Source organism: Leopardus geoffroyi, chromosome X, assembly GCF_018350155.1.
Source record: "Leopardus geoffroyi isolate Oge1 chromosome X, O.geoffroyi_Oge1_pat1.0, whole genome shotgun sequence".
Lineage (NCBI taxonomy): Eukaryota > Metazoa > Chordata > Mammalia > Carnivora > Felidae > Leopardus > Leopardus geoffroyi.
Genome location: NC_059343.1, coordinates 63195618 through 63211050, shown reverse-complemented (window position 1 = coordinate 63211050; position 15433 = coordinate 63195618). Strand labels below are relative to the sequence as shown.

At 34.6% G+C, this 15433-nt stretch overlaps 1 protein-coding gene across 12 annotated transcripts in view; it reads left to right on the top strand.

Annotated features, from left to right (window-relative positions):
- The window catches only part of ATRX (ATRX chromatin remodeler), a 303341-nt gene that overhangs the window by 188582 nt on the left and 99326 nt on the right, over nt 1-15433 (top strand). For all 12 annotated transcript variants that reach the window (XR_006710928.1, XM_045471900.1, XM_045471902.1 and 9 more), the window contains 3 exons: nt 6628-6765; nt 8800-8975; nt 10382-10499. Coding sequence is in view for 11 of the 12 variants with exons in the window: in XM_045471900.1 (XP_045327856.1) it covers nt 6628-6765; nt 8800-8975; nt 10382-10499 (432 nt within the window). In the remaining variant the exon portion in view is untranslated. The remainder of the gene's footprint in view (nt 1-6627; nt 6766-8799; nt 8976-10381; nt 10500-15433) is intronic.

The following is a 15433-nucleotide window of genomic DNA, read 5'->3' as shown; positions in this document are numbered from 1 at the left end:
GCTCGAACTCACAAACTGCGAGATCATGACCCGAGCCAAAGTCAGACACTCAACCGACTGAGCCACCCAGGTGCCCCACAAAATGAATTAATTTTTAATTATTTGTTTTTTCCTTTTTAAACTTTATCTTAACATATCTAATTACATTAAGACACTTATTGAGGCTTTAGATGTGTGTTGAGAAAATGTAATTTTCACTGTCAGAGTAACAGTATTCTTTAGAATCCATCACTTTACCTTTTTTTCATTTATTTTTTTATATTATATTCTTTTCACATTTTTTTCAGGTGTAATTCACAGAATTGTAAGATACTTAAATTATACAATGTGATGATTTGACATATAAATACATTTGGAAGTGTTACCAAGAGTTAGATGGAAAAGGAAAGTGGCTTGCTATTCTCGCTGCCACATTAAATAATTACAGAGCAGTGAAACGAAAGAAAAGCAGAGCAAAGTTTTATTAAAGTACACTCCAAGGGAGAAGCTGGCAACTCCAGAGAGACTGAGGCCCTGAAACTCCTGGGTGTGGGCTTATATCAGTTTTTTCTTTTGGGTAGTTCCTAGGTTTGCAACATTTGAGTGACAGGCCTGGATTATATAATAATTAGCCAACTATGCATGTCCTTTCCCAATATGTATTTCCTACCCAATATGGGGTAGGAAACCACAGCATTATTTCTATTCTAGAGACATAGGTCAAATAAGGACAAGCAGCTGCTTTCTGCAAAAGTGCAACACGCACAACAAACTTTAACTCTTCCTCTGTTGGGATGTTGTAATTGCAAACTGACTGTTACATGGGTGGAATAGGGTGGTCCCTGGGTGGTCCTCGGTTGGGGCTCTCCATCAAGACGTCTAAGGTCCATACTCCTGTTGCCCATTAGCTTCCTGCCTAACAGAAGGATTCACCACTTTGAGTTACACATCTATGACCTCACATATTTACTCACCCCATTTTTTTTTTTTTTTTTTTGGTGAGAGCATTTAAGTTTTACTCTTTTAGCAAATTTTAATTCTACAATTAAATTTAGTGTTATCAGCTATACTCACCATGTTATACATTAAATTCTCAGACCTTATTAATCTTAGAACTAAATGTTTGTACTGTTTTGCCTCTTTTTTTAGGTAATGATGTAACTAACACGCACCAAAGTAACATTGCCATTGTAAATCTAAGGCTCAATGAGTTTATCTTTCTCCCGTGATTAAAATATTTGTCTAAAAGTTCTGTGGTGGTTTTGTTGTCAGAGAACTTTAAGCTAGTGAATAGTATTGCAACATATTTTTCAGAAAGTTGCTTTGGAATAGTTAAAACAACAGTGTCCAAACGTTTAATATTGTGATTTGTTCATGAGGAAATACATTTAAAAAAATTAAAGCTCATAATGTGAAGAGTAACATTTGTTATTTCCATATAAATCATTTAGTGACATTTTAAACATGTTTTACTTTAGAATAATTTTTTACAGAAAACTTGAAGTGATAGTAAAAAAAAGCTCCCATATTCCCTACATCCAGATTTCCCACTGTTAACAGCTTGTATTGCCATGGTAGATTTGTCAAAACTAAGAAATTGATACAGTGTTGGTTTATTGTTAACTAAACACCAAACTATATTTGAATTTGACCATTTTTCTTGTTTGCATTCTATTCCAGGATCTGATCCAGTGTATACCACATTGCATTTAATTGGCTTGTCTTCACAGTTTTGTCTGGTCTATGACAATTTCTATCTTTATTTTTCATTATCTTGTTAGTCTTGAGTACTGTGCAAGTATCCTATTTTATGTTCACTAGTGTGTATTTGTTGTTTTTCTTGTAATTAGTTTGGAGTTACAGGTTTTTGAAAAAATTTACCAGAGGTGAAACACCCTTCTTATCACAATCATATCAGGAGTACATTAGAATGACATGACATTACTGGATCTGCTATTTTTACCTGTCCCTGTTCTTTGGAAGTCAGTCACAAAGTCTAGCTTACCCAAGTTAGGGGAAGGCTGGGATTAAGCTCTGTCTCCCTTAGTGGCCAGTATCTACACATAAAATTTGGAATTTTTCTTTAAGAAATATTTGTCCTTTCCTTTTTATATAATCAATCATTGATTTATAGCAGTATAGACTAATAATCTATTATTAGTTTATATTTTAGACTATAATGTTATTTTGCTGTTCAAATTGTTACTATTTGGCCATTGGGAGCTCTTTCACATTTGTAGATTGGTTCGTGTATCCCTTTGATATTTCATTCTTTTTGTTGTTGTTTTAAGCACTTCATTACTTTCTGGTACTATAAGGTATTCCAGGATCATGTTATATTGTCTCTGCCCCCTACCCCAGAATTAACCATTTCAGTAATGTGCCATGGTTTCTCTTATTGAAAAATAGTGTTTACAAACCAAGATCTGGTGCTTAGTAGTGTTTGTTACTACTGGAGTATCATTGCTTTTAAGTCCTCTAAGCAGACAGAACTAGGTGATATGTGTACTAATCTATGTCTGTGCACAAATATATCCCTTTGTGTGTGTGTATAGAGATAAATTTGATTTTGTAATGGTGTCTTTGAGTCTAATCCAGTGTCATAGGGTTCAGTTTCACCTTCATCGTTAATCTGTTACTTGTCTTTCCAACTATGGGAATTCTGGCTCCAGCCACCTGCCATCTGTTTATTTGTTCAGTTTCATTACACACTAAAGTAATTTCGGAATTGTTAACCATATTGTTTCACAGTTGTTTCTATGTGAGAAACAGATTTAACCACTATAGTACAGTGTTTATGATTGTTTTTGTCTATAGCTTAATAATTTATAGTTAAAACGTTATTTTCTAAAGTCACTTAGGTTAGTTTCTGTGTTTTATTATTTGTACACATGAAAGTATATACTTTGTAATGTAGAGTTTAATGGGTTTTGACAAATGAATAGTTATCTCTTTATAACCTCATTACTAGCTTTTTGTTGTTGTTTAATTCATAGTACAGTTAACGTTAGGTCACGCTAAGCATATATTCATTGTGGTAGCTTTAGTATTAATCTACATTATCTCATTTTAATTTAATGACTAGAGTTTGTTGTGGTAAAAATACACATAACATAAAATCCATTTAACCATGTTAAAGTATAATTCAGTGGCATTTAGTATATTTACAGTGTTATGTAACTATCACAACTATTTTGTTGAACCCTACAGCATTTTCATTTACCTCGAAAAGAAATTTTGTACCCATTAGCAGTCACTTTCAAATGCCCTATCACCTGGAAACTACCAACATATTTTTTGTCTCAGTGGATTTGCCTTTTGTGGAGATTTCATAAAAATATTTCTGGACATTTTATAAAAGTGAAATCATACAATATCTGACTTCTTTCAGTTAGCATAAGGCTTTCAAGCTTTATTCGGTTTGTAGCATGTTATCAGTACTTCAGTCCTTTATATATACACACAATATTAATTCAAGGTACTATTTGATTTAAACAATAAAATAGACCTAGGCAATTAAATAAAATAATGACAGATTTCCATGGTGTATTGAACTATTTCACCCAGGCTTGATTTTTGAACAGAAGAACTTTTCTTCAAGCCTTTTGCTATATCCCTTTTCAGAACTGCATGACTGCATTCTCCCTTTATTTTTTCTATTATGATTTCTAAATATAGCTGTTTTCACATCCTACCACTTCATTCATAGATCATTGGAATGAGGTTTTCCAGAAAGTAGATATTCAGGATTATTAAACTTATGCAGAGAGAGAGGGAGACAGAGAATCTCAGGCAGGCTCTGCACTGCCAGTGCGTAGCCCGATGCAGGGCCTCGAACTCAAGAACCGTGAGATCATGACCTGAGCCCAAATCAAAAGTCGGACACTTAAGCGACTGAGCCACCCAGGCCCCCTAAAACTTCTTAAGATTTTAAAACTTTTTTATGTTAGAATGTTATGTACATTCCTATCTTTGTAAACAGAATATGAATAACATCTTTTAGCTTTTTTGTTGATTCAGGGTTATTCATGAGTATATTTGCTTTTATTCTGTCTTCCTACTCTTATTCGCTCAGATAGCCCTACTAAGGAAAGGGCCCCCTTGCCCTCCATTGCCACACTAATAAATAGTTCTTTTTAAGTTAAATTATAAAAGCAATACATGTTCTTAAGCAAAATACAAACAGAAGGAAAAGGTATATATTAAAAAATAAAAGTTCATCCGTCAGTGGACATTTAGGTTGTTTTTCCATGTCTTGGCTGAACGTGGGAGTGCAGATATCTCTTTGAGATAATGATTTTGTTTCCTTGGATATATACCCAGAATTAGGAATGCTGTTTCATATGGTAATTCTACTTTTCAATTTTAGAGGAACCTTCATAGTGCCTGCACCAATTTACCTTCTTACCAATGGTGCACAAGCGTTCCCTTCTCTTTACATCCTCACCAACAGTTGTTATCTCTTGTCTTTTTGAGAATAGTCATTCTAACAGGTATGAGGTGCTATCTCATTGTGGTTTTGATTTGCATTCTCCTGGTGATTAGTGATGTTGAGGTCTTTTTTGTGTACCTGTTGCCCATTTGCATGTCTTCTTTGGGTCCTCTGCCCATTTTTAAAGAAGATTGTGTGGGTGTTTTTTCAGGCACGTTTTTTATGTTGCAGTGTTAGAGTCCCAAGGCCACTCTCAGGTTCAGTAATTAACTAGAACTCATGGAACTCAGAAAAGCTGTGTTGGTTATTACAGTGAAAGGATACAAATTAAAATCAGCAACAGGAAAAGTCACAGGGCATCCAGGAGAAATCCTACTGATCTGTCAGTGGAAATGTGCAGACCACAGTTACTTCTCCCAGCAATGATGTGTAACAGTACATACAAAGCGTTGCTAACCAAGCACACGTATCCAGGCCTTGGTGTTTAGAGTTTGGGCTTGGTCACAAAGACATGTTTGACCACCCATGTGAGTGATCTTAGTCTTTACCCCTTCTAAAGGTCAAGAAGATGCCAAAGGCCTTGTTGCCCCAATAATTCACCTTTTTAGACTATCTGGTGTGTGTCCTAAGCCATCCAAGTAAACAAAGACCATTTTCTCAGGCAGCATATTCCAAGTTTAGAGGTTACCTCCCAGCTGCTGAAGGCAAAGGTTGGGCAGGTTTAGTCCTTTGCTACATATATGTATACATAGATAAAATCACCCTGTTTGAAGTGGTTGTTTAAATACAAACAGCATAACATACATTCTGCACATTGCATCTTTTTATTTAATATATTTTGGCATGTCTTTCCAGGTTAGTACATAGATATCTATATCATTAATTTTAGTTCTGCAACATTCCATTAAATCATAATTTTATTAACACCCTTTGATAAGCTTTTAGGTTGTTTTCAATTTTCCACCATAACAACCAGTGCTTCACAGAATATTTTTATGTATTTTTGGATACTTGCCAAAGTATATCTTTAGGATAAATTCCCAGAAATTGAAATAATGGGTCAGAAGGTACACTATTTTACATTTTAATAGATACTGTAAAGTTGTCTTCCAAAATGTCAGATGGTAATTTAGACACTCACAAAGATTGTATGGGAGTACCTGTTTTAGCATACCCTCATGACACTGAATGTTAGATGGTGAAAATCGGTTAAGTCACTTGTGTAAAACACAATTTTTCTTTCTTGAAAACTTTCAGGATTCAAAAGAAACCAGTACGTAGCTTTTTAATACAAAGCTATGTGTAGATTTTTGTTTTTAGAAAGTATATTAGTAATTTTAAAATGTCTTAATATTTGTGTAGCCCCATCTGAATACTGAATAATAATTGTATTATTTGGCCAATCATACTGAAATGTTTACTTTTGAAATCATGTAGAAGATGAATTTTCTCTAATGCCTAACAGATGGGGAGTAATTTGACAACTGCTTTTGTTGAAATCAATATTTAAAGTAGTATGTGTGTTAACCAGCAAGCAAATTGTGTATAAACAATGCTTTAGGAAGCAATAATATGTTATGAAAGTGGATGTATTTCTTTTGAAGACGTTACTCTCAGGTGTAAGGTCTTTTATAGCTTGGAAAGTGTTCTCCCCCATCCTGTAGCCATATAACAATCAATTTATCTGTCCTTTATCAATTAATTTTTCTCCCTGCAAAGAGTATTAGTTATTTGGAATAAGTTACATGGAAGATACTGCATAGCCAATTGATTTATACAGTATTTCTTAAAATGTAGCTTGAAATTTGTCTTTTCACGTATATATGAATTGCTTAGTCTTAGGCAGTTGTGTTAACTTGATATGTTGTGCTGTAATATATCTTTAGCTACTGTTTTCCAATTATTAATATATTTTGTTTTTTCAAATACCTTAAATATGTTGGAGAGATCTTTACACTCTTCTATTTTTATTTTTATATTCTTATTCAGAGAATCTTAAGTACCATCTGTAGTAGTACTTTACTATTGGGATATAATTAATACTAGTTAGTGCCACATTACAAAATACAGCAAATATAGCAGCAGATAAAACATGACTGTTCTTATGAGCGTGTTGTTTTATATCCCACAAGAGCAGCACTTTAAAGGGTTAACTTATTTACTTAAATGGATTACATTTTCAGCTTACATGTTGTTTTTTCTACACATTTTTATAGGCCCCGACTTTGTTGTTTGTGATGAAGGCCATATTCTGAAAAATGAAGCATCTGCTGTTTCAAAAGCTATGAATTCTATACGATCAAGGAGGAGGATTATTTTAACAGGAACACCACTTCAAAATAACCTAATTGAGTGTGAGTTAATATCTGCAGTTATGTTGTAGAGTTTTGGCATTGCCTCAGATATATTTTGCCACTTTGCCATTTGCCTTTCTTCTGTCTAGTATAGTCTCTGACCATGATCTACATAGGTCCATCTTAGTCTTCTATGAAAGAATACCATACATTTCAAGTGGAATGCTTTATAAATATGAATGGTAAACCATAGTCAAAAGGTGTACCATTTTGAATGTTCAAATATAAACATAGAATTTGAAATCTATAAAAATTATCAGATGTATTAATGATGGCTTTAAAAGTACAAATGCATTGGTGACTATTCAGGAGATACTGTAACAAACTATAGGGAGAGGTACTATAGGAAATTGAAAAGAAATGCCAAGTGTGAATATTTTTAGGAATGTGGAGATGCGAAAAGGAGAGCTATGTCGAATCTGTGTCAGCATAGAATTTGTTCAGACTGAGGACAGATGATGTGAACCCAGGTGACTTGTGAATTTCTCTCATTTTCTTATGTGTGAGAATACTTGAGGGAACAGGAGTTATATTCAGCTCATAAATTGAAATTTCCTATTTATAATCCGTTGTAATAGTTTTTTGTTATTTTTATGTTATTTCCAGCCCTTTAGTAACTTATTTTTTATTTTATTATTTGTAATACTGGTTATTACTTCATTGTAACCTATATTTTATCTTCATTTTTTATCTGTTCCAGTTTCCCCCTTTTCTGTTACTTCATTTGTAGAAATGCTACTTCACATTGCAAAAACAATAAAACATTAGTTAGAAGAGTTTTATGATACAGTGAAGAAAGCAAACCAGTGGTGTTTGACAGTGAAATTCACAAAGAAGTATTTTTTTACTCCCGTGGAACTTTGCTTTAAGTGATACTGCATGTAGAGTTCATTCCTAGTTCTTGATTGAACTGCACTTAATTCTCAATATTATCCATGACTTTATTTTTTAGTTTAGTTTTTTTTTTTTTTGAGAGAGAGATGACACAGTGATCGAGGGGCAGAGAGAGAGAAGTGGGGCTCGTGGCACCTGAAGCAGGGCTTGTGCTCACACAATGTGGGACTCCAACTCATGACCTGAGCCAAAGTCAGATGCTGAACCGACTGAGCCACCCAGGCACCCATATTATTCATGACTTTTTAAGGGCTATGCTATAATGAGAATATGTTCTGTCTTACTTTTAATATTTAATTATATATTCTTAGAATTTTCTAAGAGAGTCCTTTGTATCCTGTAAATATCAATTTTGATGTAATAACTGCTAATTTATATTGAAATGATGAAAAAATGCTATTTCACATTGTGATCTTATATTGTATAGGACAGCTGATAACTCTATTAAGAGCTTCTGGAACTAGAACAGTTAATACAAAATTTGATATAGTGGCTTATTATTATTTTGATTCAATATATATGTTTTTTCACTAGATACCCTTGCTGTCCATAAAATCATGGTTAGAATTACAGAATACTTGTTTCCTACTCCATATCTATTATAAAGAACAGGGAAGTAGAATAAAATGTTCTTAGGTATTTTTTTTTAAACATTCATATCTAGGGGCGCCTGGGTGGCGCAGTCGGTTAAGCGTCCGACTTCAGCCAGGTCACGATCTCGCAGTCCGTGAGTTCGAGCCCCGCGTCAGGCTCTGGGCTGATGGCTCAGAGCCTGGAGCCTGTTTCCGATTCTGTGTCTCCCTCTCTCTCTGCCCCTCCCCCGTTCATGCTCTGTCTCTGTCCCAAAAATAAATAAATAAACGTTGAAAAAAAAATTAAAATAAATAAATAAATAAATAAACATTCATATCTAGAATATAGTGATGGTTTTATTTGAATTTCTCATCTGGTTTGGAAATCCAGTTCCAGAACTGACTTATAACCAATGTTTAGTCTATACTCAGTTTACTGTTTGTTCTTTGTAGCTTAATTCTAATGCTTCCATGGCATGTGTTTTTGACATGAACATTTTATCAGAAAGTTTATCTGAGTCCCTTTTAGCTATTATTGTCGTTAGTGAACTAATGTCTTCTCTCTTAGATCATTGCATGGTTAACTTTATCAAGGAAAATTTGCTGGGATCCATTAAGGAGTTCAGGAATCGATTTATAAATCCAATCCAAAATGGTCAGTGTGCAGATTCTACCATGGTAGATGTCAGAGTGATGAAAAAGCGTGCTCACATTCTCTATGAGATGTTAGCTGGATGTGTTCAGGTACAAATATACAAATATGTTCCATATAATAAAATATCGTTGCTTTGTTAGATTACAATCCCAAATGTTTTCTGAATTTAAACTTTGTTTTATGTTTTCTTTCCTCTTTTTTCAATATATAGTTTTATAGTTAAATCTCCTAGCATTGTCTTCAAAAGTTTTTGAAACATTGAACTTTCAAAAAAGAGTTACATTGTGAGGTTTAGAGCATACTTGATTAATTCATTTGCCAAGTGTATAGCTTCATATTTTAATATGTTAATGTTTAGATTTCTCATCTTTAAGATAGGGAGTATGTAAAAGAAACACAGCTATTATGATTAAGAAATTCCTATGCTCACCTTAATTTTATAGTATAGTGGCTTGAACCTCACTTATTTGAAATATTTGTAGGAAATGCAATTATGAATTGTGAGAGGGTCATTTTTAACAAAATCCTGAAGAAACAGTTTTATTAATATGAAATAATAAAATAACCTGAATGGGTTAGTTAATACTGTTTATATACAGATATTTAGTGAGCCTCTATTGGTGAGTGAATAAGTATATAGAGTTTGAGCCTGCAGTTAGTAGATCTTAAGATCCGCGCATTTTCTTCAGACACTAGATATTAATCATAGCCACAAAGATGTAACAAATCTTTAGAGATAGACTGTGCTTCTGGCTGGATATTCTTTTTTTTTTTTTTTCCTGGCTGGATATTCTACCATCATATAAGGCAGTCGTTCTGTTTGTTCAGGTTAGCCACAGGTACTAGCAACTCCTCTGTTTCTGTATTGCTGCTGCTACCTAGGCAATGTTTTCCTGGTTTAGTAGTCATTTGTATCTAGCACATTCGTGTTTGTTATTTCTTGTTCTTATAATTAAATGGTTTCAAGGGTGTTTATACATGGCTTGCTTTCTCAAGTGGGTAAACAGTTCCCCTAAAGTTATGTGTTATTCTCTGGTATATTGGCACATCTTACCCGAAGGACAACCCAGACTGCATCAGACTTTGATTCATTGTTTTTAGTGTATGATTAAAGCAAGTCTTTTTCTTAACACTGCCTACTATATCCCCTTCCCACGTTTTTTCTTTCTTTTTTCTATATAGAGGAGACCATTTGAAAACATAAATTACTTGGTTGGTAATATGACCACTTCAATTTAAAACCTGGCTGGTGTGTTGCAGTCTCTTATTACCAATACATCATATTGTATAGTCATATGAAATATAATAATTACATTCATATGATGATCATTGTGTGATTAAAGAGGGTAAATATGTTTAAGAAAATACTTTCTTGTATGTTTGGTACCTGTTGATGCATATCTTTTAGTTGCAAGCAATGATAATTCTTTGAACAGTCAATTCCTTTCATATATTTAGGTTAACTAATTTTCATTATCTTTCTTGTTAATTACAGAGGAAAGATTATACAGCGTTAACAAAGTTCTTGCCTCCAAAACATGAATATGTGTTAGCTGTGAGAATGACTCCTATTCAGTGCAAGCTCTATCAGTACTACTTAGATCACTTAACAGGTAACAAATATGCTTAGTTTATTTTTATATTTTCTCTAAAGACATTCTTTTTCTGAAGGATGTTGTTTTAGTAATTTTACCATGTCATTTGTTTTTTTTTTTCAATTGTGCATTTGAATAACATGGGTATGATTATTTTGTAAAACACAAATTATTTCTAATTTAAAAAACACTAATTTTTCAAAATAAACTAAGGAGCAAACTGGTGAAAAAAACATACACAGTATATTGAATAATGCTCTTAGCTTGTAATGAGCTTTATTTCAGGAAAATTATTAGTGAGTAATGTAAGAGAAAATATATAAAAGTCCAGTGTATTATTTAAAAAATTGAACCACAATAATAAAAGGCAAAAAAAAGCAAAATGCAAGGCAGGACATATATTATGCTCCCAACATTATAATAAAAATATACACAAATGCCTAAAATACACGAAAATGCTTGACAGAAATTGTTTTTGGTTTTTTGGTTTTTTGGTGGTTTCATTATGAGGATCTTTTAGATAAGAATACTTCTTATTCTTTTCTATGGGCTATTAAAAATTACAATGGATAGGTATTAATGTTATCATCAGTAAGCTCATGTGTCTGTGTGTGTGTCCATGACTGTGTGCCCAGGGTTGTCACTGTTCACAGAGCAAAACCTAGCCTCTGGTCTGAAGTGAGATTTCTTATTTCTTAGTCACTTCATTCTGGTAACTTTCACCAAGTGATATGTTAGGTTTATTTAGGCGATACAGGTTAGAAAGTACCCATTAGCCATTGTGAATAAAATAATTGATCAGGGGCGCCTGGGTGGCGCAGTCGGTTAAGCGACCGACTTCAGCCAGGTCACGATCTCGCGGTCCCGTGAGTTCGAGCCCCACGTCGGGCTCTGGGCTGATGGCTCAGAGCCTGGAGCCTGTTTCAGATTCTGTGTCTCCCTCTCTCTCTGCCCCTCCCCCGTTCATGCTCTGTCTCTCTCTGTCCCAAAAATAAAATAAAACGTTGAAAAAAAAATTAAAAAAAAAACCATAAAAAAAATAAATAAAATAATTGATCAAAAAAATAATAGAAGGTGGAAGTATGTACACACATATTAAAATGATGCTTTGTATCAGTAAAGGGATACTCTTCATATTAGCAGTGCATTTTATTTTATTTTAATTTTTTAACAGCAGGGCATTTTAGAGAACAGAATAATGATGGTCCTCAAGCATTATTTTGCTTTGGGGAAAATAGGATTTGAATGTTAGTGTTTTACAGAAGTGCTTTTTTGCTGAATTTAACATTTATTCATTTTTGAGAGACAGAGTCAGAGCATGAGTGAGGGGTGGGGGGGCAGAGAGAGAAGGAGACACAGAATCCGAAGCAGGATCCAGGCTCTGAGCTGTTAGCACAGAGCCCCAACACAGGGCTCGAACTCACAGACAACAAGATGATGACCTGAGCTGAAATCGGACACTTAACCGACTGAGCCACCCAGGCGTCCTGAAAATCACTTCTGGAAGGCACACATTTTCATTTGTATATCAGTCAGAAACTGTTAGGTTTATTGTACCATTGTGTTTTGAATGACAAAAATTGAAGACATAATTAACCAAATCTTATTCCAATGAGAGAGCTACTATGTACTTAGAGAGGGATATCCAGACTTACCTTTCATTTATATCTGAGTAATAACAGGTAGTAAATTTGGTCATTTAATTTACTTTTTTTTTTCCATTTAAAATTTTGTTTTATCTTAGAGAAAATGCCAGCTACTGTGTTTCCAAGTATCAGAGAATCAGTTGTCTTTAATAACCAATAGCAAATGTTAATGGCTCATATATAGACCTTAAAATGTACTCTTTTGAGGGTAATGCAATATTTAAGAATTAAGGGGGCTTTATTCTTTGTGGCTTTAATTGATAGTAAATATCTAAAGTACTAATTATTAAAAGCTTCAAACTCTGAAAAGTATGATTGTTAAATTCTCATCTGGTGCCATGAATATTTTAATTGTGAAAAGGTCTGGGGTTCCACCCTACTAAATGTGATGTTTTCTTTTCCTTAAAGTAGAATAACCTGACTTAATAGTCCCTTTGAGAAAAATGTCCATAAAAGGCCACATGGGTTCTATTAAAGGTATCTTGATTCTTACTAGAAACCTATCACCCATCTCTCTCACTTGTATTTACAATGTTTGGTATTTTTCTGTTACACATTCCAAAATTTCTTTTGTTTCTATATTTGACTCTTTTTCGATTGTACTTGGTTTTAAGAAGTTCATTTAAATTTTGCTTTTTATACCAGCAATAGTTTGGTGTTAATTTTAGTAGTGATAACTTATAATAGATTTAATATTTACAGAATTAAAGTCGTAAGACTGACTTTTAATGAATTTCAAAGAAATTAAAGCCCTCTTAATTTTCCTTTATGTACACGCACACACACACACAATGGGATATTCAGTCTTAAAAAGAAAAGAAATGCTGGGGTGCCTGGTGGCTCATTTGGTTAAATGTCTGACTCTTGGTTTTAGCTCAGGTCATGATCTCACGGTTTGTGAGTTTTGAGCCCTGCATGGGACTCTGTGCTGACAGTGTAGAGCCTGCTTGGTATTCTCTCTCTCTCTCTCTCTCTCTCTCTCTCTCTCTCTCTCTCTCTCTCTCATACACACACACACACACTCTGCCCCTCCCATGCATGCTCGCTCTCTCTCTTTCAAAATTAATAAATTTTTAAAAAAGGAAATGTTGACACATTACAATATTAATGAGCCCCAAAGAATAAACTAGGCACAAAAGGACAAATACTGTTGATTCCACTTAGATGTACCTAGAGTAGTCAGACTCATAGAGGCAGAGAGTAGTAGTTACCAGCATTTGGGGGAGAAGGAAATACAGAGTTATTTTTAATGGGTACAGAATTTCTTTCTAGGATGATGAAAAGGTTTTAGAAATGGAGAGTGGTGATGGTTGCACAACATTGTGATTATACTTAATGCCACTGAATTGTACTCTTATAAATGGAAAACAGTAATATGCTTTGTGTCTAAAATTGCATGGGTCCAAGTGTCATCCTTTAGAGACTGATTAAGTGCATCTGGAGTAGGGCTCAGGCACTTACATTTTTATAAGCCCTACAGATGATTTCATGTACCCTCAGCTTGAGATCCACTGCTCTAAATGATGTTCAGCATAACAAGCTATCAGGGAAATGTAAATCAAAACCACAGTGAGATAAATTTTATTACTAGGATGGTTATAATCCAAGAAATTAAAAAACAGCAAGTGGTAAGGATGTGGAGGAATTGGAACTCTGTGTGTTGCTGGTCTGGAATGTCAAATGGTACAACTTATGTGGAACACAATTTGGCAGTCCTTCAAAGGTTCAGTATACAGTCACCATATAACCCAGCAATTACATGTCTAGATGTATACTCAATAGAAAGGAAAACACTTGTGCACACAAAAGATCTATACACCAATATTCACAGCATCATTATTCCTAATAGTTAAGAGCTAGAACATGTCCATCAACTGGTGAAGGGATAAACAGATTTGGTACATGCATATCATAGAACATTACTCAGCATGAAAAGGAAGAAAATGCAGATTCATGCTACAACACAGATCAACCTTGAAAACATATGCTTAAGTAAAAGAAGCCAGTCACAAATGACCACATGTTGTATGATTCCATTCACATGAAACGTCCAGAGTAGGCAAATATGTAGAGACAAAGTAGATTAGTGGTTTCCTAGGGATGTGGGAGAAAAAAGGAAATTGGGGGATAATGGCTTAGGGGTGCAGGGTTTCTTCTGAGGGTGATGAAAATGTTTTAAAAACTGGATTTTGAGAGGCGCCTGGGTGGCGCAGTCGGTTAAGCGTCCGACTTCAGCCAGGTCACGATCTTGCGGTCCGTGAGTTCCAGCCCCGCGTCAGGCTCTGGGCTGATGACTCGGAGCCTGGAGCCTGTTTCCGATTCTGTGTCTCCCTCTCTCTCTGCCCCTCCCCCGTTCATGCTCTGTCTCTCTCTGTCCCAAAAATAAAATAAACGTTGGAAAAAAAAAAAAACTGGATTTTGGTGATGGTTGCACAACTCTGTGAATACACTAATGAATTGTAGTGGTAAATTGTATGTGAACTATATCTGAATAAAACTTAAAAAAAACTCAGTGGCTTACTTTTTATCCACAAAAGTTTTATTCAGTTATCTTCCAGCTAATTAATTGTTCGTTCTTTATGATTTCCTGTGCCTTACATGTACTTTCAAGATTGTCTTTAACATATCTTTTTTTTAAGTTTATTTATTTTGAGAGGGAGAGAGTGAGAGACAGCACAGGAGGGACAGAAAGAGAGGGAGAGAGCAAGAATACCAAGTAGACTCTGCACCAGCAGTGCAGAGCCCGACATGGGGCTCCTACTCACGAATCCTGAGATCATGACCTAAGCCAAAACCAAGAGTTGGACGCTTAACCGACTGTTACCACCCAGGCGCCCCGTCTTTAAAAATTTCTTTAAACATAGTAAACAGTTATAGTCTAAGTCTGATTATTCCAGTTTCTGAAATCCTTATAGATCTCTTTCATCTCTCTCATTTCTGTCAGTTCAAGCATGCTGCCTTGTTTCCATGTGTGTTTAAGTACTTTTGACCATAAGTTCCTAGTATCCCTTGGGGTTATTAACATGTGGGAATTCTTTGAGGCCCAGGATAAAGGTTGGTTAGTCCAGAAAGGATTTGCTGTTTTTGTTTTTTTTTTTCCTGCTAGGGGTCTGGGGATATTATTAGTCTGAAATCCCTTGATATTATAATTTGTGCTGAAGCACCGTTAACTTTATTTATTTATTTATTTATTTATTTAAAATTTGCATCCAAATTAGTTAGCATATATTGCAACAATGATTTCAGGAGTAGATTCCTTAAGCCCCTTACCCATTTAGCCCATCCCCCCTCCCACAACCCCTCCAG